The 27,085-nt window shown below is 46.2% G+C and overlaps 1 protein-coding gene across 3 annotated transcripts in view; it reads left to right on the forward strand.

Moving 5' to 3' along the window:
- The first annotated feature begins 12 nt into the window (after positions 1 to 12).
- UXS1 (UDP-glucuronate decarboxylase 1) overlaps positions 13 to 27,085 on the forward strand; it is an 89,641-nt gene continuing 62,568 nt past the window's right edge. The window contains exons 1-4 of one of the 3 annotated variants that reach the window (XM_029937071.1): positions 10,544 to 10,583; positions 10,791 to 10,861; positions 25,475 to 25,502; positions 26,769 to 26,817. In XM_029937071.1, coding sequence (XP_029792931.1) covers positions 10,846 to 10,861; positions 25,475 to 25,502; positions 26,769 to 26,817 — 93 coding nt within the window. In that variant the 5' untranslated portion in view covers positions 10,544 to 10,583; positions 10,791 to 10,845. Of the gene's footprint in view, positions 182 to 10,543; positions 10,584 to 10,790; positions 10,862 to 25,474; positions 25,503 to 26,753; positions 26,818 to 27,085 lie in introns of those variants that run through there. The other 2 variants (XM_029937068.1, XM_029937070.1) reach the window with 2 other exon arrangements.

The following is a 27,085-nucleotide window of genomic DNA, read 5'->3' on the forward strand; positions in this document are numbered from 1 at the left end:
GCCGCCGCAGCCGTCCCTGCCACCGCGCATTGTGCAGCAGGCGGGCCCCCGCGCGGCACGGGCCCTGGACCGGCGCGTCTCCTGGGGATGGTGAGCAAGGCGCTACTGCGCCTCGTGTCTGCCGTCAACCGCAGGAGGATGAAGCTGCTGTTGGGCATCGCGCTGCTCGCCTACGTCGCCTGTGAGTTCGCGCCCGCGGCCGGCTGGGAGCTCCATTCATTCCCGGACGCCACGGCAGCGGGGCCGGCGGTCGGCCGTCTGTGTGCTGTCCCCGGGTGGCCCTGCTGCCTGGTCTCCCGCCGCGTGCCGGGAGGGACCAGAGCGCCCGGCTTTTACCCCTTTCGGGGGCTGCTAGTACATGCCTCCCCTTCTCCGCTCTTGCGGCAGAGCAGCTGGCCAACTTGGGCGCAGACTCTCGACTGCTTAGGCCCCGGCGCGGAGACTCGGCGGCCTGGCCGAGGGTCCTTGCCTAGGGGCTCTGGGACAGCCGGGCCCCGCATGGACGGGCCCCAGCCCGGTGTCCCAGTTCTCCCGCCCCGACGCGTGGGACTGCTGTCCACGTCGCCCCGGCAGCCGGCGAGGGCCCGGCCGGCGATTCCCGAGCATACCGCGCGGGGACACCCTGGGGACGGTCGCGGCCGCGTCGCCGTGTTGGTTAAGTAGGATAAAAATACTGTTGCCGTTGGCAGAGCACCCGCTCCGACTGTCTGCTCCGCAGGAAAATTACTCAGCATTTAACTATTGGGGAGCCAAGTGTTGCTGGTCCCCGCCTGCCCTCGGCCGCGCCCAGATGTCCAGGAGCGCAGGGTCCCCGGGGCGGCGGGGCGGCGGGGCGGCCCAGTGGCCCAGTGGGGAGGGCGCTTTGCTGTGTACGGTACGTACGGTTGTCGTGTCTGTCATGACTCCAGTCTCTTCCTGAGACAGGGCAGGGGAGCCACTTCGCAGGCAGGTAGTGGACCCTGTGTTTTTTAAGAGACAGAACTCCCCCCTTTATTTCACAAATCTATTCGATAAGCATATATTTTAATTGTTGCTATTAATACTTTACCAACTACCTCAGTTGGACTGGAAATAACTTCCAGTGTAAGCTCTGTTTGAATCCTAGTCACGAGACAGACTCTTAAATGAAACAACCTGCTAACTGGTTGAATTACCAAGATCTGGTTCTTGAGATGAGAGAGGAGACTTGGGAAAGTACTTCAGCCGAGTTCTAGGAGGACATGTGTTGTTAAGACCCAGCTGTCCCAGGAAGTGGAAGCAGAGAAACCTCAAGCAGGGCTTTTGGATCCTAGGTAGAGTTTCAGGCCAGGGACTGGTGTGAGATGAGAGTAGTTTGAAAGGAAGAAAGCTACTCTTAAGTGAATGTGGTCAACCTTGAGCAAGAAAGCTGAGACCCAGGGGGAAAATCACTTAGAATTGCATAATTATTGTGATGAAATAATAGTAACACCTAAATTTGCTGAGTGTTTACGTATGTTTCCAGGCATGAGTCTCATTGGAGTATTTAGTTATCTCAACAATCTTGGGAATACTGTGGTTATTCCCATTTTAGAGGTGGGAAGATTAAGACTAAGAGGAATTAGGAACATTTATGGATGACAGGCTACAGAGAGCCAAGTTTTGAACCTAGAAACGCCAGGGAGCTGGGGTAGAACCCAGGTCTGCAGCCAGTTCAGTGTTGATTTGGGGCTTCTAAAGTTGGACAGAGGTGTTTAGAATTAATTTATTTTAATGTTTTTATTTTATTTTTGAGAGAGAGAGACAGAGACAGACAGAATGTGAGCAGGGGAGGGGCAGAGAGTGAGGGAGACACAGAATCTGAAGCAGGCTCCAGGGTCCAAGCTGTCACAGAGCCTGACAGGGTCCAACCCATGAACCTTGAGATCCTGAGCTGAGGTTGGACACTCAACTGACTGAGCAATGTAGGCGCTTCATTGTGATTAGAATTAATAAAGGGAGATTTAGGAAGCCCTGGGAAATGTTTCAGCATTCAGTCAACCAGGAAATCCTGTCAAGTCCTTCCCCTTGTCTGTTACTGTTCACGGTGCTGGGGACACTGAGGAAGTGCCATCTTGGCACTTAGAGCAGTGGTTCTCAAACTGGAGTGTGTATCAGAATCACCTGGAGGGTTTTCCCAGCACAGATTTTTGCCTCCCACCTCAGGTGTTTGATTGAGTGGCTCTGGGGTGTGCATTTCTCATAGCTTCACCTGGGAAGTTGTGCTGTGGTCTGGTGACCACTGACCTAGAAGATAAAGTGGCCAAGTATGAGATAATTACCAAAATGAGGGCTAAATTACAAACTGGTTTAAAGGAAAGGAATGCATGAGAGCTCATGACAGGGACTCCTGAATTAGAGCGATTGGGGACATTTGTTTCCATGAGGAGTTGAGGCTTGGGCTGAGAATTGAATGATCTGTAGAATAGGGAAGCCTAGGAGGGAATGTGTTCTAGGAGGAATAGCATGTTCAGGGGTCCTGTGGCAGCCAAGAGCAGGGAGGGCTGTGTAGGAGCATGAACACAAAGTACAGCGATGAGGCTGACCAGCAGACAGGGGCCAGAGCTGGCCTGCTTGGGAGAAGCCTGGTGCCAGCTTGTAAAATCTGATTTTAGTTATGAGGGGCTCAAGAATAGGGTGGAGCAGCATTACTAATGAACAGGGATGGTACATCTGAGACACTGCCAGAAAGACATCACAGGGCTCCTGATAGGTAGTGTCCAAGGACACTGAGAATGTAAGTCAGCAGGGAGTCTTACTGACAGTCTTGCCCTCCCTCTTAGGAGTGAAATCTCTTTGAAAAAACTGTCCATACTCCCACTTAACACGCAGCCTCGCAGCTAGCCAGTTCCCATTCTGGAAGTCCACTGCCTGCTCCTCTCTCAAGTTCTGCCAGTCCTCCTCATCCCACTTGGATCTTTCTCAGAGGGTTGTTTTTTGCCCAGTTGGGCCAGAGTCTCCCTTCCTGCTATCTGAACTCTTCTGGACCCTGCCTTGGGGAGTGAGCCTGTGACACCTTGCATTGCACTAGTGGTCTTTTCCATGCATGTGTTTTCTTCTTAGTAAATTCCTAATTCTTGAGAACAGGGACTGCGTCTTAATTGTTTTAGCCCAGGTAGCACTGAAGAGCTCGGAGGTCGGATTGAAAATTATGCCAGCCTACTAGGTAGGTAGCTCCCCAGGTAGAGGCTCAGCTGGGATTACCTTTAGTGTTTTTTGTTTGTTTGTTTGTTTTTTAACATGCAGAAGTTTGAAAAGTCAAATGGAGTCTTCAGGGTTTGTTAGGCAAAACAGAGTCCCTGCCATTATTCCCCCCCCAGGAGGCAAGCACATAACTTCCCTTAGTGGATTGTTCTTGCTGTTTATCTTTGTGCTGTAGAATCATATGGTTGGTGATTTTTCATTTGTAGGTATTACCCTAGTGACTTTATTCTTTGGAAGATGATTGTTTATTTTCTTACTTCCCTGCTTCCCCTGTGTTGACCATTCCCATGCAGATGTGGTGTAATTTTGAGATCAGCATTTAGAATATACATGTATGACTAAATGCTATTCTTATTGCTAGTGAGCCATGTCGTGCATGACTTTTTGTTTGCCCTGGAGCTAATAAATGGCTTTTTCTTATTCTTTCTTTCCTCCTCCCCCCTTCCCCGCCCCAACCCCGGCCGTGTACTATTTCTTATTCAACACCACATGCTTTGTCAGTGGCCCTAAGATGTTCAGAAGCATCAGAACGTGTTGTTGGGGCCCCTTCCAGAAGAACAGCCCCCACAACCTTCAGACCTGCTCTGCCCATTATAAATGTCCTATTCCCTGACTTCCTCTTGCTTATTTGCTTAACCAACTGAGCCACCTAGGCACCCTGTCCACTTCTTTAAAAGTTTGGCTCTATTTTCTAGAAACTTCTGCTATATATATTTTAAAAAATTTTTTTAAAGATTCTTTTTTTTTATGTTTTTCATTTATTTTTGAGAGACAGAGAGAAGCACCGTGAGCAGGGAGAGTCAGAGGGAGAGGGAGATACAGAATCCGAAGCAGGCTCCAGGCTCTGAGCTAGCTGTCAGCACAGAGCCCAACGTGGGGCTCGAACCCACGAACCGTGAGATTGTGACCTGAGCCGAAGCCAGACGCTTAACCGACTGAGCCACCCATGCGCCCCATATTTAAAAAAGTTTTTAATGTTTATTTTTGAGAGAGAGGCAGAGCACAAGTGGGGGAGGGGCAGAGAGGGAGACACAGAATCCGAGGCAGGCTCTGAGCTCAGAGCCCGACGTAGGGCTCCGACTCACAAACCATGAGATCATGACCTGAGCCGAGGTTGGTTGCTTAACCAACCAAGCCACCCAAATGCACCTGCTTTACAGTTTAAAGCTTCTAATGATTTTTTAAAAAATTGGTTATTGCTGTCATTTTTCATTAACATGAGTTCTTTTTTTCTCTGGATTAAAAAAAAACTAAAAAACAAAATAAGTGGCCTTTATTTCATGGCTGTATTCTTTTCATAGTAGTTTTGTTTGTTTGTTTATTTTACTTACTCACTAAAGAATCTCTTCCCTCCAGGTTCCTTCCCACTTTTCTTGTTGGAGGCTTTTGTTGGCCTTCTGGGGGCTCTAGGTTGTTCACTCCTATTTGAGAGAGTTCTGTAGGTCTGTCCTCTGAGCTCTGGTGCCAAGGCTCTGCCAGTTGTCTGCTGGAGGGGGAGGCCCGGCTGCCTGTGTCCAGGGACCCCAGCAGGGAGAGGACTTTGGGTCTTAGCAGTATCCCGATCATCATCCAAGAGGTTCCCTAGTCTGAGACCCCCTTCCAGAGATGGAACTGCCTATCCTCTGCCAGGGAAGGGAGTACGGCTGCCAGTCGTCCTGCTGTTTAGACACATTTGAAAGTCAGAACCCCTGTCTTGGTGGACTTGTCACCCCATTTCCAGATGCCCAAGGCATGACTGTTCCTGACTCTGCTGAGTGTGACCCAGCCATCCCCACCTGCCTGGAGTTCTCTTAACTTTCCTCATCCTCCTCCTGCCTTCTAGCTGCGTTGTGTTCCTCTTTTCCCATAACCAGAGGCTCAGACCTTAAACAAGAACGAAAAAGAAGTCTCCTTTCTGATGTAGTGATTTCAAGAGCCGTTACTTTCACCCTCCGGTCTTGAAGGCTGCTGCTGTGATACCTTGTAATCCTCATTAATTTTTGGCATATCATGGATCTCGTGGTAATGACACTGCAGCCATGGCACCCTTCAGTCCTGTGTCTCATATTCCACTGAAGAGAAAAGACACTAAATGGAACACTGAAAGCCATATGAAAGCATGGTTTATGTGTGTTTGCTTTGCATTTATGGAAACAGACTGCAAACTTGTCTGATTCGGGCTTTCATTAGAACAGCTTTGCCCTTAATCTAAGCAGCCCCAAGTGACTAGGGACTGTCCCGGCGAATTCACTCGGTAAGCATCCACTGGCCTGCTGCCGGGGAGACACAGAGTTAGACGGCATCCTGATGCCAGCAGCCTCCAGGGAGGAACGGGAGGGAAAAACAAACAGTACAGGTGCTGGTTCCAGATTTATCTGAGTGTGAGATCAGCCTGTGCTTGTGAAATGCAGGTTCCCAGGATCCTTGAGACCTTAGGAATCAATTCCTTGGGGGTTGGGAAGGGCATCTCAAAATTGCTTTGAGCCCTGAGCATTTCAGTTTAATAATTTACATACCTGTTTTCTGTTCTTCCTAATGAAAGACTAATTCAGCAAACAGGCAAATACTCTTCTGCCTAGATTTACCAGCGGTTCTTTTTTTCCTCTTTTGTTTTAATATACACATCTTTTTTTGGAAATGTTTGAAAGTTAAATACTTTAACTAGATCTCCTAGGACTAAGGGCATCTTTTGTGAAATCTTATCACTGTTATCACACTCTAAAAAATTAACATAAATAATATTGTCTAGTGGACAGTCCATGTTTTGAGTTTCCCCCAGTTGTACCATAAATCATAAATGTCTTTGATTTGATAGCCTTAAAAAATTTCTTTAGTGTTTATTCATTTTTGAGAGTGGGGGGAGAGACAGAGAGAGAGAGAGACAGAGTATGAGTGGGGGAAGGTCAGAGAGAGAGAGATGGAGACACAGAATCAGAAATAGGGTCCAGGCTCCCTGATGTTAGCACAGAGCCTGATGTGGGGCTCAAACCCACAAACCATGAGATTGTAACCTGAGCTGAAGTCAACTGCTTAACCGACTGAGCCACCAGGTGTCCCAGCGCCCCCTTTTTTTAAACTCTAGGATCAGTTAAGGTTTGTATGTTGCATTTGGCTGTTAGGTCTCTCTCTTTTTTTTTTTTTTCCATAACATTTGTCTTTTAAAAAAAGCCCAGGCCAGTTGTCCTGTAAAACACCTCACATTCTGCGATGTGAATTTGCCCGATTGCTTCCTTATAATTAAATTCAGCTGAACACTTTTTTTTTTTTTAATGTTTTTTATTTATTTTTGAGAGACAGAGACAGCGTGAGCAGGGGAGGGTCAGAGAGAGAGGGAGACACAGAATCCGAAGCAGGCTCCAGGCTCTGAGCTAGCTGTCAGCACAAAGCCCGATGCGGGGCTTGAACTCACAAACCGTGATATCATGACCTGAGCCGAAGCTGGATGCTTAACACACTGAGCCACCCAGGTGCCCCAGCTGAACACTTTTATAATCGTGCTGTTGACTTGCCTTTCATCAGGGTTGCTCCACTGTTGATGGTAGCATTGATGCCTGGAAGGGTTGGCCGTCACACTTTTCTCAAGGTGCCTTTTCCTGGTACACGGTCCTGGAGGTGGTTCTCAGAGACAGAGTATCTTCCCATCCACTGAGTGCATTCAGTGCTCATTGACAGTCCTCTTTGCCTAGATCAGATTTCACACTGGGGAATCCAAAATGTTGCTTTTTTTTTTTTAATGTTTTATTTATTTTTAATACAGAGAGAGACAGAGCATGAGAGGGGGAGGGGCAGAGAGAAGGAGACACAGAACTGGAAGCAGGCTCCAGGCGCTGAGCTGTCGTCAGCACAGAGCCTGATGCGGGGCTCGAACCCACAAACGTGAGATCTGACCTGAGCCGAAGCCAGAGGCTTAACTGACTGAGCCACCCAGGTGCCCCAATGTTGCTTTTCTTGAGCCTGTTTCAAGAAATTTTTTTAATGTTGATTTTTAAGAGAGACACACACAGAGTGTGAGTGGGGGAGGGGCAGAGAGACACAGAATCTGAAGCAGGGTTCCAGGATCTGAGCTGTTAGCACAGAGCCTGATGTGGGGCTCAAAGCCATGAACCAACCATGAGATCATGGCCTGAGCCAAAGTTGGAAGCGTAACCTACTGAGCCATGAACCACTCAGGCACCCCTGCTTTTCTTGAATTTATTAACTTGCATTCTTCTGAAAAGAACTTGCTTCCCTCTATCTTCTCTCACGCTCTTTAGTAATTTACTGTGCCTGCTGTAACATTGCCACAATCAAGAGAATAATTATTCTTTGAAATAAGAGAAATTTATTCTGTTGCTGTTTGGAGGCCAGACATCTGAAATCGAGACTCTGACAAGGCCGCTCTCCTTCTAAAGGCTCCTTTGAGGCTCCAGGTGTTTTGGTGTGTGGATGCATCCCTCCCATCTTCTTCTGTGGGTGGTCACATTGCCTCCTCTGTCTGTCACATCTCCTCTGGGTCCCTTATGAGGACACGTGGTACTGGATTTGGGGCCCAACTTAATAATCTAGGGTCATCTTTTGGTCTCAAGATCATTATTTACACCTGCAAAGTGTTCTTTTCCAAGTAAAGTCATATTCAAGATTGTAGGGATTAGGATGTGGATGTATTTTGGGGGGCCGCCAATCAATTCATCCCTCCCCTTTGAAAAAACAATCATTGTGGACTCAGAGTCTTTGCATCTTTGAGCACTTCTTGATCTGCAGGTGTTTCGAGCCCATCATTCCCCGCCTAGGCCTGGAATTAGCCATTTCTCCAAGGAGCCCTGCCTTTTTTTCCGCCAGGGAATGTTGTTTAGGAACCGGAGCCTGGGCCCTGGTTGTGGGCATTGCCGTTGAGGTGTCCTTGCTCCCAAGTCTGGCAGGGGACGGAGCCGGGAAACATACACACTTTATCTTCCTTACCTTCCCCGGCTCCGTATTGCTATTTCCTTATTCCCACTGTGAAAATCTCATTTCTAACGTCATTAAAAAAAGTCATTAGCTCTCTACTACGATACAGACAGAACCGCTCCAGAATTACTACGTCAGTACCACTACCAATAACAAACTTAACAAGATTCAGGATTTCTCTGTAGTTCTTTTTGTTCTCAAAATATATCTCATTGAGGATGTGCAGTTAGAGTATTGTTTTCAGAAGCTACGTGTGATCATTTTTTTTTTTAAATGCCTGAAACAAGTTAGGCTCATGTTTTGGTTTGTGTTCAGTTTCTTCTCCTTAGTAAAGTATTTCAGCCACATACGTGGTTCTGAGTTGAACAACATGGAAACTCAGACGTCTCTTGGGGCAATCTCGAGCCGTCTGCACCCTTTTAGATTGTTTTACCCATCTTATTACAAATGTCAGCATTTAGTCCATGTGTATGCATGCTGTTGCTATCCATTTTTACCGAGCGGGTAGCATCCTGTGTAGACTCTTTGCCTCCTTTCCTGGAGAGTGGGTGCTCCTTGTGGATGCACACAGCTGTCCCCCATGCTGTTGCCAACTGCGTAGTGCTCCTGTGTGCACGCACCGGCCTCGTCACAAACACTGCTGCGGTGCATAGTCGTGTGCGCATGCGCTCACCAGAGTGAGCAGCTGGCTCCTCTCAGCCTCCCCAACAGAGGCTGTGGGTGAATGTTTGACTTGTCACCAATCTAAAAAGTGCATCTCCTTGTTTTAATTTGCATTTCTTTTATTGTGTCATGAAGCTTCTGTTGAAATTTTTAAGGGCTATAATAGACATTTTTCTGAGAACTGCTTATGGATTTGCCCATTTTTCTATTGAGTTGATTTGCTTTTCCACTCACTTTTTTTTTTTTTTAAGTAGGCTTCACACCCAACATGCGGCTTAAACTCATGACCCCAAGATCAAGAGTCTCCTTCTCCTCTGACTGAGCCAGCTAGGTGCCCTTCTTTTCCACTGATCCTTTAAGATCTCTTTATGGATGTGTTAACTGTTCTCTGTGAAGTGAATGGTGCCTATTTTCTCATGCCCGGAGTGGTATGGAGGAAAATATATTTAGTCTTTGTCCCCTATTCTTGGCACAAATCTCCTAAAACCCTTGGGATTTCCTGAAGAAGAGGAGTGTCTTTTATTCATGAGAGCCCATCTTTGATCACAGTGAAGTTGATGCCAATGAAGTGACTTTGGGTGGGCCCGTAGGTAGCCAGGATGAGGCCAGTCACAAGAAGGACCAGCCATGTGCTTAGAGGGTTGGCACTCCGGTCCCACTGAGCGTCCTCCAGGAAGAGAATGGGGTGCTGGAGATGGAGCTCTGCAGAAACGTGAGCAGTGGGACTTGTTGAACTCCTCAGTTGTTGACTGCAAGGAGGTCCTGGGAGGGTGCGGAAGCCCCAGTCCTGTCTCTGTACCTTGCCATGTACACCTCTTTCACTTGGCTGTTTGTGAGTTGTATCCTTCATAATGAACCAGTACATGTAAGTAAACTGTTTCCCTGAATTCTGGGAACCATTCTAGCAAATGATCAAACACAGGTATGGAGTCATAGGAACCCCTGATTTATAGCCACTTCATCAGTATAGGGATTTGTGATTGGCAGTCATGTGGGTTGGAGACCCTAACGGGGGTCTGTCCTAATTCTAGGTTGTTAGTGTCAGAATGAATCAGATTATTGGACACCCACACAATGTCCAGAGAACTGGAGAATAGGTTGTTAGTGTGGGGAAAAAACCCCACACATTTGGTGTCTGAGGTGTTTTCAGGGCAGAAACAGATTTTAGGACATGGAAGTCTTTGTTTTCAACAGTTCTGTTTCTGCCACATAGTTCTTAAGCAACTGGCCAGGGTATTCCGTGAGAGAAATGAGACCGGGGGCTATGAAGGAATGGGGATGCCCTCATGGCCCAGGGGTCGCTGCTTAGAGGAGAGATAGGATTTGGACAGTAGGGTTGAAGGCAGCGATGCCAGCATGATGCCATGGCATTGGGAGGGACAGGGTACAAGGGGCAGGAGTCCTTCGGGTCCTTAAAGGCAGCTCTTGAAGTCTTTCCCCAACATGAACTTTGCTCAGTGAGATGAGCAAACATTTGATCAAAATTCATGTGGCACAAGAAGGTGGAGATTTCGCTAAACATGCCCTGAATATTCAAGCAGGGCAGGGCCACACAGAATCAGTTTTGCATTTGGGGGCAGCCTGTCTAGCCAGGATATTGCACTGTGCTGTGCGCATCCCGGGCCTTGTGTAGACGCGCTGGTGGGTTGTAGGCCTGCTGTGTGGTACTGTTGTGTAGGCCAGGAAACCCAGAATGTGGTGATTGTGATGTCAAAGAGCTTTCACTAGTAGATGTTTAACAGGCAGGGTCTGGTGCCAGATTCTCCATGGGCATTGAATCCACATTAACGCCTACTTCATTTTTCCCCCTTGCTGTATGTTCTACAGACGTCTTGGGTCTTAGGAGTTCCTGAAGGATACATGTGGGAGGAGTGATCCAGGGTTGCTCCTTTATAGGGAAGGGTGGTTTCACTTGCTTTTGTTGGGCTCCTGGTTTGGCTTGGGGACAGTCCTCTAACCCTGGTGTTTCATTTCTGTGCACGTAAAGAACAGGAATCCTGTGTTCTCTTGCCACCTTGCAGGTAGTGGTGTTTTTTAAAAAGGACTATGAGGAACCGAAAGACTTTCTTTTAAGTGATGACAGCTTCAATTGGTGAGCCACCGGGAGAGAAGGTATTTCCAGGTGTGGGTGTGAGACAGTGACCTTCAGGGAGGGACTGCCCTTGCTTCAGAAGGGCAGTGACAGTGGGTGCTCCCCAGAGGGTGGGCCAAGGAACTCCTTTAAAGAGCAAGGGGTGAATTTTAAGTTAATCCATCAGTTTCTTTGAGTTTTTGGTTAAGCTTTCTGTGTTTCTAACCAAAGTAAGTACATGCTGTAGAGCATCAGTAGCAAACACTTGGACCCCTTTATTGGAGTCTTTTTCAGGAAGGTTCTGAACATCTTGGAAAATGCAAACACTTTTGTTGGGGCGGTGAGACCTTGGAATTTTATTCTTAGTATCTCTGAACATTTTTATAGTCTTTCTGAAAACAAACATGCTGTTTCTAAGTTAGAATTCTGTTGACATATGTAATGTTCAGTGATCTGAGTTTCTCGTTTATTTATTTTGAAAGATGTGAGCAGACAGCCATTTTATACCAGTAACAGAATACTGAGGGGGTCAGATGGCTCCGTTGGAATCAAGTGGAAGAATCTCATTAATCTGACATTGTCAGGGGCCAGTGACAGGCCTTGTGGGAAGGGTTTACTAGCCGTGAATGATAAGGGGTGATGGACAGTGGTTCTCCACGAAATGTGCATGTGACCCAATCAGGACCTTAGGTCTGTTCTTCCTCTTAGTGTGTGTGTGTGTGTGTGTGTGTGTGTGTGTGTGTGTGTAGAATCTTGTTCTAATTTTTTGCTCCCCTTACTCCCAGTGCATCTTAATTATTTAAAAGACATAATTTCTATCCTAGGCTTTCAAAGTAATGAAAGCCCTACCCCGCCCTGCTCCTACCGCCAGTGCATATGCTGAAGTGCAGAATGAGAAGTGACCTACTTTGATAACGTCACTGTCTGGCAGGGGGGGTGGGGATAATCTCCCATGTTATAGATGGGGAAACTGAGGCATGGGGCAATTACATGACCTCCCCAGCACTTAGCCTGATACTCATGGGCTGTAGAGGGACCTGAAGGAACCCCAAGGCTGCACCTACCCCATTTCTTAGCTTCAGGTAGACTTTTGCGGATACTCATCCTGAAACAGTGTTTTACGTGGAAGCAGCCCCAGTGGGGTGCCTACAAGGAGGAAGAGCCAGGAGGTTTTGTAGAGGACCCCCACTTTTGGGCACTGGTCCTTGTTGGTGGGTGATCGACTGGCTTCTGGTCCTCCTATCTGGCACTGCAGTGGGAGCGCCCTCTCTTCTTGATGACTGTGACCTGGCTGATGAGCATGGTGGGCCCAGGTGGCTGCTGGCAGCTGGTCTGCATTGAAGCGCGTGCAGCTTGGGTTGGGATGGAAGGCCTGTTCATCTGTCCCAGCAGCAGCGTCCTGTCCAGGCCGGAGTGCTGAGTTTGCAGGGCCTGCAGCCCTTCTGAGCCAGAGTCGTAGGGCTTGCACCTGCACCTGTCTGGCTCACCTGCCCCGTCCCCCACCACTGAGCACCAGGGCCTTCCTGAGGCCTCTGGGGCCCCTGCCCACCTCACACCTTGTGCTTCCACACCCCCGCCCCTCATCTGCCCACACACTGTTCTCCTCCCCTCTTCTACTTCCTACCACCCCTTTCTCCCACACCTACCTCACCTAGAGACCCTGGTATTCCCCCCACTGTCCACTCCATTCTCCTTCCTCTCTCTCTCTCCATCTCTCTCCTTCCTCACTTTCCACATGCCCCCTTACCCTCTTCCCTGCCCTCCTCTTCATTCGCCCACCCAGTCCATCCTACTTGCATCTCTTTCCCTCTCTCCTTGCTCTCACCCACACACAAACACCCCTGCCACACTCATCCACTCATCTGGCTTCTCCAATATCCCCCTCTCCTCATGTTCTCCTGGACCGTGCCATTCCCGACAAACACATTAGGTAGAAGGCTGGCATTTTTTAGGCTTGTCAGGGTGACCTACAGACACAGTCATTCCACAGGATTCTGTCCCTGTGCATGGCCACCCCACCCGTGGGAAATCATTGCATTGGTCACGGGGGCCACAGAGGTGTGGCACACCAGGCTGTGGTCTAGGTGATGCCAGTGGGCACTGTGGTTTGAAATATCCCTCCTAAATCCCTCCTGCACCTTCTTACCTTCTCCATCTCTTCAAATACAAAATGAAAAGGCCAACTTAAAACCATCTTCAAGGGGCTCCTGGGTGGCTCAGTTAAGCATTAGAATCTTGGTTTTTGCTCAGGTCATGATCTCACGGTTCGTGAGATTGAGCTCTGGAACCCTGAGCTGGGCTCTGTGCTGACAGCTGGGATTCTCTACCCCCACCCAGCCCCAACCAAAATAAATAAACAAAAAATAAAACTAAATAATTTGTTAAAAGGAGAATAATATACTCAATGTGGAAGAACAGAGAATGAAGTACAAGATAAAATCAGTCTTTAAAGGAAAATAATATACTCAATGTGGAAGAACAGAGAATGAAGTACAAGATAAAATCAGTCTTTAAAATTTTAGTATATTAAAATGTCTCCCCGTATAGAGACAGTGATGTCTTTTCATTTTTAATGACATCTTTCTTTTTGGCCCTCAGTAAAATTTTGTAACTTTTATGTAGGTTTTATTTTTTGTGAAATTTATGTCTATCAAGTTTCTCTTTAGCATTTTAAATAAAGATCTAGTGGCAAATATATTATTGACACAGCAACTTTAAAAAAAAAATGTTTATTTGTTTATTTTAAGAGAGAGCACCCATGAGCCAGGGAGGGGCAGAGAGAGGGAGAGAAAGAATCCCAAGCAGGCTCTGTGCTATCAGCACAGAGTCCAGCACGGGGCTTGATCTTATGAACTGTGAGATCTTGACCTGAGCCGAAACCAAGTCAAATGCTTAGCCGACTGAGCTACCCAGGTCCCCTGACATAGCAACTTTTTTTTTTTTAATGTTTGTTTATTTTGAGAGAGAGAGGGAGCACGAGTGGGGGAGGGGCAGAGAGAGAGAGGGAGACACAGAATCTGAAACAGGCTTCCAGTGAGATCATGACCTGAGCTGAAATCGGATGCTCAACTGACTGAGCTACCCAGGCGTTCCTTGACATAGCAACTTTAAGCAGCAAGCTGCAGAATTTCCCCCAAAGCTATATTCCATTTTTAAAAAGTTTCTTCTTTATGCTTTCTACTGATCCTTAACATGTACACATTTTCTTTTTCCATCTTGTTCTGAATCATAATGTTCTACTTTCTAAAAATTGTTACTACACCTTTATGTGTTCTGTCATAGTTTCACATTCTGGGTTTGGTCACATGAAGGTCCCTTTATTTAGAAGTTGTGAGGAGTCTGAATTGTCCTTTTATTCCTACCTACTTTAAAAAAACAAAAACAAAAACCCTTTTCTTCGGACTTTCTTTGCCTTCGGCAATCTAAAAATAGATCCAGCTACTCTTACTATCAGATCTAATCGGTGATACTCATTGGAAGTTAGTTGTAAAGGAAGCAGAGCTGTTGCTTGTCAGTTTTCAGCAGATTCATCATCTACTTGGGCAGCAAATGTTTATTGAGGGGCCTGTTCTGCTGCTGACTTCTGTTTCCACAAGGAAGTAATAGATCAGAGGGCAAGAGCTCTGGGTCACTTTGAAGGCGAATCCCAAGAAGTGAGGTCTGTGATTATGATTTAAGCTCTGTTATCTGGAACTGGGATGGTGAATGCATCCTTTCATCTCGCCTTGTGGCCCTGAAGCTGGGCTGGGCTGGGAAGGATTTACCCTATGCTGCTCTCCTTTTTCTTTGGTGAATCTGTTTCTTCTTTTTGTCAGAAAACTAAGGAGGTGCCTTTATTTGGTAGCCTCATGGGAAATTGATTTCCTTTTCTGTTGTTGGAGAGAAAATATTGCCACATTTCCTTAAGTGGAAAAAAAGCAAAAGAAAAGGTATGGCAACTTTGCATCATGCTAGACATCTACTGGTATCTTTGAAGTTGCAGAGGTGCAGAAAAGGAGAAAGAGTCTGCTTTTTATCACTTCTATTCGTCTCTACTGATTTGAAGAATCAAAGTACATGTGTGCTTTTTGGGGTGGTCTGGCATTTTTCTATCTTTTTTTGTACTTGTGTCTCCAAATTCGATGTTACTGTCAAGTACAGATTAAGCAGTTTTTGAATGTTTACTTAATTGAATGTAATATACACTAGAACCTTGAGAATATGTTTGAGTGGAACATGTTTACAGTAAATTTATTGCCTCCTTCTGTGAAGAGGCAGAAGGGATTTTTCTCAGGTGAAAATTTGGGAACAGAATGTATTTTAATTCCAGCTGCAAGAAATAGACACATAGTTATTGTAAGTATCATGGTAAATATCATGTTATCTTCCTGTTGATAGATTGTTGCCTCTGAGTACTGACTTGAATTGAGCCTGGAGGAAACCAAGGAGTTCAGTGGTTAAGGGTTAATTTACAGTTTGTATAGTCATGTGCAAAGAGCATGATATATGTCTTTTGGGGGCTAGTTTTAATTCATAATTTTAGCATCTTTAACAGTATGGAAGCATTTGGAAGATCCTGCTTGCTGCTCTTCCCCCTTCCAGCTAACCCTGCCTGTCTTCCTGTCAGTTACTGGTTGGCATTTTAGATGTATGTATGAATCACTTAGTTTTCTGTGCATTATGTGTCTATAAAATATATTTCAGTATTTTACAAATGTAAATGATTTTGTACTATGGATTTTCTGTGCTTTGCTTTGTATTTAATATATGGAAAAAAATCTTTCAACACAGAGATCTCATTAAAAAATCTAAGTGATTGCCTAGAGCTCAGTGATAGGTATTTATCATAGTCTGTCCTCACTTAAATTAAAGGAAGGCTTTGCATGGCTGAAGTTTTCAATGGGAGAGTTCTTTCCCTGCAAACTATTGTTCTTACAGCTTTCTTGAGTAAGAGTGACACCTGTTACAGACAACTCAGTATTTAGAATTTTAAAGCTTTAACTTTAAAGACTGTCTTGGGTTTTCAAGGTCAGTGTGTGGAAGTTGCACTGTAATTTTCATTCTGCTACAGTGTTTATGTAGCAGAGTAATAGATAGGATAGACAGTACAGGGGCCTTGACACCGGTGACGTTGGTGGGGAGGTGGAGACAGAGCAGGTACAGGGAAGGGTGCACATGCACTCGGTGGGGAATATGTCAGATGGGGAGGAATCAAGCCCTGTGTCCTGGGTTGACTTGAGGTCTGCCTCATGGGTAGATGAAAGGGTTGGGGACATACCTGTTTCTACTTATGTTTTGCTGCTTAACCAGTTACTTCAAAATGTAGTGGTATAAAATAGCAACCATTTTGTATGCTTACGTAATGAAGTGGTGGGTCAGGAATTTGAAATGCAGATGGCCGTTCTGTTTCACAATGTCTGGAACTTCATTTGGGATGGCTCAGACAGCCAGGGCTGGAGAATCTACTTCCTGGAGGTTTCTTTGCCGGCACACCTTTGCCTCTGAGGATGGGCTCAGCTAGGACTGGCTGTTAGCACCGGCAGGCGACCTGCCCACCTGTGCAGTGATCAGCTGTCTTCCACAGGCCCAGGGCCCCCAGAGCCAGTGTGCCGGTAAACACAGCAAAAGTGCAGGCTGTTTATGACCAGCTCTAAAAGCCACATCGCATCGCATGTCCTCCCCTGTGCTGGAGACGGCCACAGGCCCACCAGATTCAAGGGGAGGACGCACAGACCCCACCTCCTGACAGGAAGGCGTGTCCAAGAATGTTTGGCCAGACTTTATAGTGCCACCAGGGAGGCACTGTGTAAAAAACACAATGACACCATAAGCTTTGCAGTGAGCACTTGGCACAAAGTGAGTCATAGCTTAGACGAGGCGTTCTGTTGTAGTTAACACGCTCAGAAAACCTTGAGAAGAACAGTAAACAGAGTCACAGCAGAATGCGTGCAGCAGGGTTGATGTTCTTCAGCGTGGCTGGAACTTTCTCTGCCAACAATACTCATTTTACATGAGCTCCAGGTGCCCAGTGTTTGTACCAGGTTTCCGATTCGAATGCTTCTCTAAATTAGAATTTTCTTGACCCGAGCAAACGGGGATGGGAACTGCTGCTCACTCTGCCGAAACAGGGAGCATCCTCAGCACTCACGTGGGCTTTGTTGCCCCACCTCAGGACTCCATGGCCTCAGTGGTACTCGGTTTTAGTTGGAGCACATGCCATACACAGGGCCTCTGAGGGTGGGGATTAGAGGACAAGACAAGAGAAAACCAAAATCAAGAGGTCTTTTTCACTAGAGACAGGGCTGACTCTGGGACCTGGGAATAAGGCCTCACACTTCAAAGTGCTGGCAGAGTGAGGACTGTCCCTGGCCTTGTGACCTTGAGCAAGTCCCTTGAAGCTCCTCGCGGCTCCCATCTTCAGTTGTGGAGTAGAGGGAATAGCATGACCTTGTGACTAGGAACAGTGAGCAAGAAAGGCCGGTGTGGGACAGCTGGTGGTAGGACTGGCATCACTGTGCTCCCTGTTCACTCTGCTCCCTTGGCCTTGTCATGGGATTCCCCAGGCTGTGGCCACCACCTGGCTACAGGCAGCAGTCAGTGCCACGTTCTCTGGAACCTCCAATGTTTGAGTCACAAGCAGGTGTCCTGCCTGCACCTCTGGCCGGTGCTGGCCTTCCTGGCTCCAGGCCTCTGTTTCTACTTGCCTCGTAGACAAGGTTAGCCTGGGCCACTCCAGGATGCTCCCAAGAGGGTCTGTGCTAACCACAGAGCATTGTCAGGTCCCCTGGCCATCCTCCACATCTGGTGTTCCTGTCGCCTCATCCCACCCTGATACATGGCCACACCACCCATTCCCTCCTCTCCTCTGCATTCTCCACCAGTCTGTCCCTCACACCCCCACTTCCTGCTCCACACTCTGAGCCCGTTGCCCATTAACCAGAGCCCGGCTGCCTTGGAATGCTAGGAAAGGGACCCAGGGGTGCCCATACTTGGTGCCCTGGCAGAAAATTTCCATGGGGAGCTTGTCAAGAAAACCCTCATGGCCCTTGTGACCTTCACCTACATCCTTCCCTCCCTGGCTACTTCTGCCAGCACCGTCCCCCCTCACACACCCCTACACCTTCATCCTTCCCTCCGCGGGTACTTCTGCCAGCATCTCCCCCCCCCACTCCTGCACCTTCATCCTTCCCTCCGTGGGTACTTCTGCCAGCATTCCCCTGCCCCACACACCTTCATCTTTCCCTCCCTGGTACTTCGGCCAGCATCCCCCCACCCCGCCTCTACGCCTTCATTTTTCCTTCCCCGGGTACTTCTGCCAGCATCCCACCCCCCCATACACCCCCTCCTCCGAGGGCTTCCCATGCACAGGCCAGTACACATCCCTGCCTGGATGCAGCCTGTATCTTCAGCGTTCAGTGACCTCTTGTCCCTGCTCTGCTCCCCAGGACAGGGTCAATGGCAGCCTTTGCCTCTCTGATGTGTATTATGCATAGGTGGCTTTGGCAGTTTTCCTTGCAAGGACAGGAGCTCCAGTGCTGGGATGGCACTTAGTCCTCCTGGCATCTCTTAGAGCAGGGGGTGATAAACTGCCCAGGAGCCAATTCAGCCCACCCTTGAGCTTAGAAGGTTTTAAGGCAAAAAACAAAACAAAACAAAAACTGCTGTTTCATCACACATGAAATTCCCATTTCTGTGTCCTTGAACGAAGTCGTGTGGGAGCACAGTCACACTATACGAATTATCTGTGGCTGTGCCCACACTGCAGTGGTGAAGTTGCGTGGTGGCTTCAGAGAGCCTCTGGCTCACAAAGCCTAAAATTTCTATTCTCTCCCCCTTGACAGAAAGTTTGCCGATGACTCCTGCCTTAGAGCTGTGACTCCCAACCCTTTGGGAGAGCTTCTCCTTCATTCGTTCAACAAATATGCAGTGAGCACTGAGTAGCAGGTGGCAGCATCTCAGTATCCTAGGGAAGAGTAGTGAGTGATACCATCTTTGCAGTCTTGGAGCTTCTGTTTTCTTGGCTAGAAACATACAGGCACATAGATTAATAGATAGATACATTGAGTAATTGTCTGGTGGTAAGTGCTATGAAGGAAAAGGAAGCAGGTTGAGTATAGGGAGAGAGGAGGGGGCCACTATTTGTAGATTGGTCAGGAAGCCCTCACTGATGAGGTAACTTGAGCTGATACCTCAATGAACTGAAGGAGTCAAGTTAAAGAGGCATTTGGGAGAAGACTAAGTGCAAAGGCCCTGAGGCAGGAGGAATAGCCATGACATGTTGGAGAAATTATAAGGGACCGAAGTGGCTTGAGCCTGGACAGTATAAGCCAATAGGGTGGGTAAAGGTGAGGTGTGTCTGTGCAGGTCACCAGATCCCTTAGAGTGCTCAGGCTCTTTACCTTCCCCAGGGGGCACTTGAAAAAATACAATGCCCAGGCTCCTCTGCAGAGATTCTGATTCAGGAGGTCTGAAGTGTAGATCCTGTAGGGCTTCACAGGCTCTGGGAAGCCAGATTTGATCCCTTGAGATTGGAGAAGACTACCGCACTTGACTCTCTTCCTGCCCCCCTGCTAATTCTTAGCCATTGTTATGTCCTGGAGAACCATTTCAGTCAAAAAGGCACCATGGGTTAGGAGCATTTGCTGCAGGACTCATACAGTGCTTGGCTTCTAGCTGGGGCTCAATATGTAAATGCTTACATTTTCAAAAATTGTTTTTGTTTTGAGAGTGCAAGGAGGGTAGGGGCTGAGAGAGAGGGAGAAAGAAAATTGCATGCAGGCTGTGCTGTCAGTGCAGAGCCCAACTTGGGGCTTGATCTCACAGATCATGAGATCATGACATGAGCCAAAATCAAGAGTTGGACACTTTGCTCACCGAGCCCCCCAGTTGCCCCTACATGTGTACATTTTTAAAAAGAGACCTACATGTATGCTGATGACTGTCCTCTCCTACGGCGGTTTGTGGGCATGCCGTTTCTCCCCACTGCCCCGTCTTTGAAGGACTGTTTATGATCGTTCCATTCCCCATCATCTTGTGGGTGGCTGGCACTCCACCTTTTCCTGCATGAGCTCAGTCAAGCTGTTTCCCCTTGTGGCTCCAGGTGGCCCCTTACTGCTTCTTGCCAGCTGAGCATCGCCTCCTCCTCTGGCCCGCCTCTCTTGGGGTCCTCCTTGATCATCTTGTATATGTTGCCTACCATACAGGGGAAGTTATGCCCGGGGTCTTAGCCCTCTGCATCTGCAGGCACCCATTTTGTCGGCTGCCTGGCTGGCGAATGAGCCAGAAAGGATCTTAGTGAACACTGAAGACAGAAGGCATATCTTGCATGGGTTCTCCATGTGGTTGTACTGTCTGAACATCACCGAGCTGAGTCGGTGAGCCCCTGGCATGCTGGTTTATAGGGTGTCTGGCTGTCCACGCTTGCCTGCAGGCACGCAGGGTATCCTGTGTGTAACTCGGTGTGTGCCCATTACCCGGGCCAGAGAGCAGCTTCCCTAACTCACTTTTCTTCCTCTGACTTAGGACAGAAATACATGTCCTCTCTAGGGGAAAATGGTGATCAGAATGCCCAACAAAAATATTCGAAAGCCTATTTCAGCCATTGAAAATGTACAGGTGTGAAACAGAAATGGTAGTTTGATCCAGTGTTCCAACAGTACTTAAAACAGGGGTCTAGGGTTTCTGGACCTCCACTAGAACCTGGCATTCAGGAACTCAGGATCTATTCGCATTTTAAAACCTTCTAAAACCAGTGCATCTCTGAAATGTCACACTTTTATTGGGGATTTTTGAAAGCTCTGTATATGTGGTTTTGTGTGGACTTTCCAGGATATTCCTGAGACTTCCTGAAACTCACTCAGGAATCCAATAGAGACCCACAGACTGCAGATTGAGAAACTATGTTCTAAAAGAATTTATCTCTAGTGGTATCTGATTAATATTTAAGAAACCATGTTAGACTAATAGAGACCACGGAAGCGATGAGTTAGCATTTTAATTGTTTTTTTCAGTGGAAAAGGACACTTTAATCATACCCTTAAAAATCACTCTCTTTTTTTTGCCCTAATGAAAATTTCTATGTGATAGATTTTCTTTCACAGGGTTTCCCTGCGTAGCATGAAGTTTGGGTACGGACAGCAAAAGAATTGTAGAATCAGGGTGCCTCAGTTTGCATGCAAAGTATTTTTTATTAAATAAAAATTAGAATAAATTAAGCTATCTTGAAAGCTTTGTAAGGGAATTGGGTTTTAAGCCATTTGTTAGTGATGGTGAATGATTTTTTAAAAGTTTTTTATTGAGGGAGAGAGAGTGAGCAGGCAAGAGTGAGCATGCATGCCTGGGGAGGGGGAGAGAGGGAGAGAGAAAATCTCAAGCAGGCTCTGAGCTATTAATGCAGAGCCTGACCTGGGGCTCAGCTTCTCAAAGCATGAGATCATGACCTGAGCTGACATCAGAAGTTGGAACGCTTAACCGACTGAGCTACCCAGTTACCCATAATTTTCTTCTTTTTTTAATGTTTTTTGAGACAGAGACACAGAGCATGCCACTATCTTTTTTAAAAAATACCTTTCTTAATATTGAGTCCTTGTAGGGTATGTAATTGACTTAATTTAGTTCCATTTAGTCCATATATCTATAGAGTATGACTATTAGTAATTCTCAGAGATCCCTTTGAGATGCTGTAAGGTGGGTCATATTAACTTAAGCAGGTTGCAAAATCCCAAAAAGCAACATTAATTTTTAGCAATGTTTAACTTTTAAACTCTATGCTGTGCAAGGTTCTAGGTTAGTCTACACCAAACCACAGGAACAAGGCTCCGTAATTGTTCGAAATTGCTTGTGTTTTCTCCCTTGGAATGAGACTGCAGTAATTCAGGAGTCTTTCCTGCCTGCTGTGTTTGTCTTTGGTCTGTACTAGGTGCTGAGTTCTTTTTGTTCTTCAAAACAAAGCAGGTTGGGGCACCTGGGTGGCTCAGTTAAGTGTCTGACTTCAGCTCAGGTCATGATCTCACAGTTCATGGGTTCGAGCCCTGCATCGGGCTCTGTGCCGACAGCTCAGAGCCTGGAGCCTGCTTCAGATTCTGTGTCTTTCTCACTCTGCCCCTCCCCTGTTCACGCTTTCTCTCTGTCTCTCAAAAATAAATAAATTAAAAAAAATTAAAAACAAAACAAAAAAACAAAGCAGGCATAGCTGTTGAGAATTTAAAAGGAGACCAGAAACACTTGAGATAAAAACATCTTAAAGATTAATTAGTAATAACTCTTCTGAAGATAAAAAGCACTAAGCAAGGGGTACGTGTAATAAGGTGAAAACAACCCTCAGCTCCTCCACTCCACTAATTTTGGTGGCTGGCTGCATGTGTTTGGAGTTCAGTGAGACCCACCTGTAAACTGCCAATGAAAAAGAGGTGTGTCGTGGGTGCTGTGACTACGTGGAGGGTCTCCTCATGTCCTCTGGAGCAGGGAGGGGGCTGAGGAGGCTTTCCCAAGAACGGAATGCTCAGGAGAGGTGCACGTATTTCCTGCCAAGGAGAGCGCCACAGATGGAACTGCTTTAGGGAGGGTGGGGGGTTGCATGGAGGTCTGATTGGTGAGGAGGGGAGAAGGGGTTCATGAAGCGGGGCTGGGGTGAACTGGGAAGAGCAGGAGGCGTTTCCAAGTGTAGGGAGCCAATCAAAGAGGTTTGGGCATTACTGCCCAATAATGATGGCCTTTATTATCCCCTTATTAAGGGTGGCAAAGAGATGGCCCTGGTCATCATTCCTCAGGGCAGATCCCAGGGCCCTCACCTGCCACCCAGGGGAGAGGTGATTACTGGAAAGTGGAGAGCCTTCGGGGCCCCAGTGTCTGTACTTCAAGTAGGGAGAAGATGTCTAGGAGAGGGGGCAGCTGTGTGTGCTCTCAGATTGTCTAAGGGATGATGGAAGGATTGACAACTGTCTCTGAGGCATTTTAAGCTGACTCAGGAGAAGGTTAAAAGAAACCGAATAAACTAGTAATCATGGGATGATTTGAAAAGGTGGTCAGAAGTCATTATCCACCCTGAACGCATCTTAAGGAATGGATAATTCCCCTCCTGAGGTTCCACAGCCAGAGAGGGACTGCTTCCTGGCATATTCTGACAAGCAGCAGAATCCTAAAGCCAAAATGAGATGAGGTGTTAATTTGAGATACATAGTGAAGACCAGGACCCATGGGGTTTAGCAACTGCTGGGTGGTCCACAACGCTAGGTGTCTGAGCTGACCATGGATCCAGATGTTCCTGGGTCTTTGGGGGGGGGGGGCACATGGTGGTGGTGGGGGCGCCACACGGTGAGGGGGGCATGGAGTTCAGCAAGCATTTGGAAATCTATCCCCTCCTTTTTAGAAAGCAAGGTAGGAATGTAATGCATGTAAAAATAAACAATTATGTTACCATTTAAACAATATTTTGGCTTCTCTGGATTTTTATTCTGTGAGGTTTTTAATAGTGGAAGTCATACTGCATACATATTTTCTTTTTGGAAATTGTAACTGGGTTACCATGTTATAATGTATTTTCATAGTTACATTTTTAATTGAGATATAATTGACACATAACATATACTATTATTTTAGTAACATAACATATTAATATTATATAAGTTATATATATCTCTATATACTATCCTATATATACATAGTATATATTATATGTCTATTTACCATCCATTACATCATATATTTACAGATGTGTGTTTGATGAGAGCTTTGAAGATTTACTCTTAGAACTTCCACTTATGCAGTGCAGCATTATTAACTGTAGTCACTGTGCTCTAAATGACATCCCTAGGACTTTTTTATTTTGACTACCTTCACCCATTTTACCAATACCTACCTGCTCACCTCTGGCAACCACTAATGTATTCTCTGTATCTATGAACTTGGATTTTTTGTTTTGTTCTGCTTTAACATTCCACATATAGGTGAGGTCATGCAGTATTTGTCTTTGTCAGATTTATTTCACCTAGCATAAAGCCGTCAAAGTCCATCCATGTTACTTCAAGTGACAGGGTTTCCTTTTTATGGCTGAATAACATTCCATGCATCCATCGACAGACATTTGGGTTGTGTTTGTGTCCTGGCTGTTGTCAGTGATGCTGCAGTGAACGTGGGAGTGCAGATCTCCTCTAGTTAGCGTTTTTGTTTCCTTGAGACCAATACCCAGAACAGGAATTGCCAGATCATATGGTATTTCTATTTTTAATTTTTTTTAAGGAACCTCTTACTGTTTTCCATAGAGGCTGCAGCGGTTTACATTCCCACCAACAGTGCATGGTGGTTCCTTTTCTCTTGCCAACACGTATTATTTCTTCTCTGCTTGATAACAGTGCTATCTTAGGGCTTTCCGATTTCATTGAATGGCTGTATCATAATTTATATAGCAGTTCCCCAATTATTGGATAATTTGATTTATCCCTCCCCCCTTTTTAGTATAAATAAAGCCATGATTTGTGAAGGCAACTTTCCTGTGTATAAATACATATCCTGAGGATAATACTCAAAAGTAAGATCACATGGTCCAAAGGCAAAAACATTCTTTTTATTAATGAATGAGGACTGTAGTATGGACTTATTTTAATTTCTCCAATTTCTTGTGTTTTTGCAACTTTTAGTTATTTATCACTGTCTTTTGTATTAATTGCTTACTCCTTTTGGAGAGGAATGTGCTTTTATGGAATCAACAAAATGTGATTTTGGAAATTAAGCTCTATTCTGTAAATATTTATTAAGCCCTACTATGTCCAGAGGATGACAGTAAGAAGGTGCTTTGGAGTAGGTGCTAATGTCCATGCCTTCCCAGCTCCCGGAACCACCATCCCCGGGATGGGGAGGGTCTGTCTGTGCGCGCTCTCTTTCTCCAGCACCCAAGGGCACCTGGCCTTTAGGAGGTGTTCACTATTTGGGGAGTGACTACGTAAGAGCCAAATAGGAATGTGTACAAAATATGAAAACCACTCATTCACAGGAAAGGTTTCTTTATTAAATAATCCTCTGTTCCATAACTTCACATGGCTACTCATGGTCTAGTAGTATGTTTTTAAAGTCAGCTATGGCAAAACCTCACTGATGCAGCTCGGGCTGATTTATGCACATTTACTGAGCACCAGCTGTATACGCATGATAACCCACTCTCGAGGTGTCTGTGATCAAGGAGGCCAGCCAGCCGACAGAAACTCTTAAGTGCTGAGAAGTGATGGACTTCCAGGTGAAGTTGAGCCATGGCACTGGGTCATTACTTAACTTCTCTGGGTTTTGATTTCATAGAGATTTAAAGGAAAAGGTTGGACTGAGCCCTGGAATCTCTTTCAGGCATGCAGTTCTTTGATTCTCCTGACTTACTTTTTCCGCAACCAAAGGTTGAGGACATACTGTTTATCAAAACACAAGCTCAGTTCAATTCCAGACCTCCCAAGAGGTATTCCAGAATTAAAGAGAGGTATAGGATCCTTCTTCACTTACATTTTAGTAGGATTTAATCCCTTAAAATTGTGCATTTTGGTGTCTTCATGAGCTGTAATTTAGATTTCTTAGTGTACTTGAAAATATTGGTTAAATAGTAAAATTCTATTATTTGGAATCCTTGAATGTCATGAAGTTAAATATTGACCTATTTTCTTCTTCCTTCCCTTACAGCTGTTTGGGGCAACTTCGTTAATATGAGGTAACTCTTTTTAATAACTTGGATGTTGTGGTCGGGTTTTATAGACGCATTTCAGTTATTCCATGTTAACTGGAGATGTCATGGCTTACTTGAAGAGTATTTTAAAAATGAAACTGAGTCTTTTTGCTTTTTGCACATCCGAGCCTTGTCTTTTTTCTTATATTCTCAGGGCATACATCTTATTTTACTGCTTGCCCATTTTCACTGGTTGACTTGCCTGCATTACCCACTTCAGGGTCCCCTCCCTCCTTCTGTGCACAGTAAAGGGTTGACCCGGCTCTTAAACTGCTAGCACACAAGTTGTATTCCGGGCTGGCTCGAGCAAACACATGGGGGGGATGCTTTTCCAAAGCCTTCTGAAAAAGAGGTTGTCTTAGGGAAACTATGGCTGGCCCTTGGCCCTGGGAGCAGAGCATGAAGGCTAAGGCCATCTATTTACCTCAGGACTAGACCCAAGGAGCCTTCTGGCTGAGTGTGCATTATTTATGTTTCATGATAAATGTAAGAGGGACACTCAGAAGATTAAAATTTTTGTGTTTGTATTCTTAAAAAAACAAACAAACAAGCGTTCACTGTAAAAACAAATTTGGCCGCTGCTAGTGCAGTTTTAGTTTAAAGAAACCTTTGCTCCCCTCTGTACTTCTGGGTAGTGAAAATAAAGGAGCAACAGTCATAATTGTGGTGCTCGTGGTGGGTTTGGAAGTTGAATGTCCCTGCAGGAGGCTACTAGGGTAAAGGGTTGCTGTGTCCCCACCAGGCTTTTCATACTGAGTAGATTTTGCAAGGCCGGTGGGGCGGTGTTGATCTGATCCCACTGCCAGCGCCTGAGTATCTCCTCACACAGGCTTCTGTGTGTGACTAGGATGGGTGCTCAGATCCCATTTAAAGGAACTCTGTTTTTTTACTTGGAAAAGCTCCATTTTGCATTAAAACCCCAGGAAAACTCAGCCGAGAGACTTGGACTCCTATAGACACACTTCCTGCCTCTAATTTATAATCCCATGTTGGGTGTAACGTGCAAGTGAGGTAACCCTTTGAGGCAGAGGTGAGGGAGTGAGATGGATTTGAGATTTCTTCTCCTCCATTGTCTTCCGTTCTCTGGTGCGCCCCCTTCTGGAGGGAACTGGAGCCCGGGACGGAGGTTTGGGAAGGGGAGTGGTGAGATGGTCTGCAGCCTTTGGTGTGCATTGTGCTTTGTTCACAAATAAATCTTGAGGTCATCAAGCCTTTCAGTGGATCTCAGTTTTGTAGCTTTCTACTCAACAGGTCTATGCAGGAAAATGGTGAACTCAAAATCGAGAGCAAGATTGAAGAGGTTAGTTCCTTTCCCATATTTTGTTTCTGTTTTTTTTCGTTATATTTGTCAATGTCAGTTTCTTCGCTCGTGCCGCCCACTTCAGTGTGGCAGCTTGCTGCCAATGCATGATTTGGAAAACATCTCCAAAATTTACCCCCTTATTTGGAGGAGCCTGTCTGTCTGTTACGCTGTGGATGCATCCCTATGTCAGTGTTTGTCTTATCAAGGTGTGATGTACTAAATTCCTACTCAGAGGCAAAATGGGTTTAATAGTTTGTTAGGACTT

The sequence above is a fragment of the Suricata suricatta genome, chromosome 4 (genome assembly GCF_006229205.1).
Source record: "Suricata suricatta isolate VVHF042 chromosome 4, meerkat_22Aug2017_6uvM2_HiC, whole genome shotgun sequence".
In the NCBI taxonomy this organism is placed as follows: Eukaryota; Metazoa; Chordata; class Mammalia; order Carnivora; family Herpestidae; genus Suricata; species Suricata suricatta.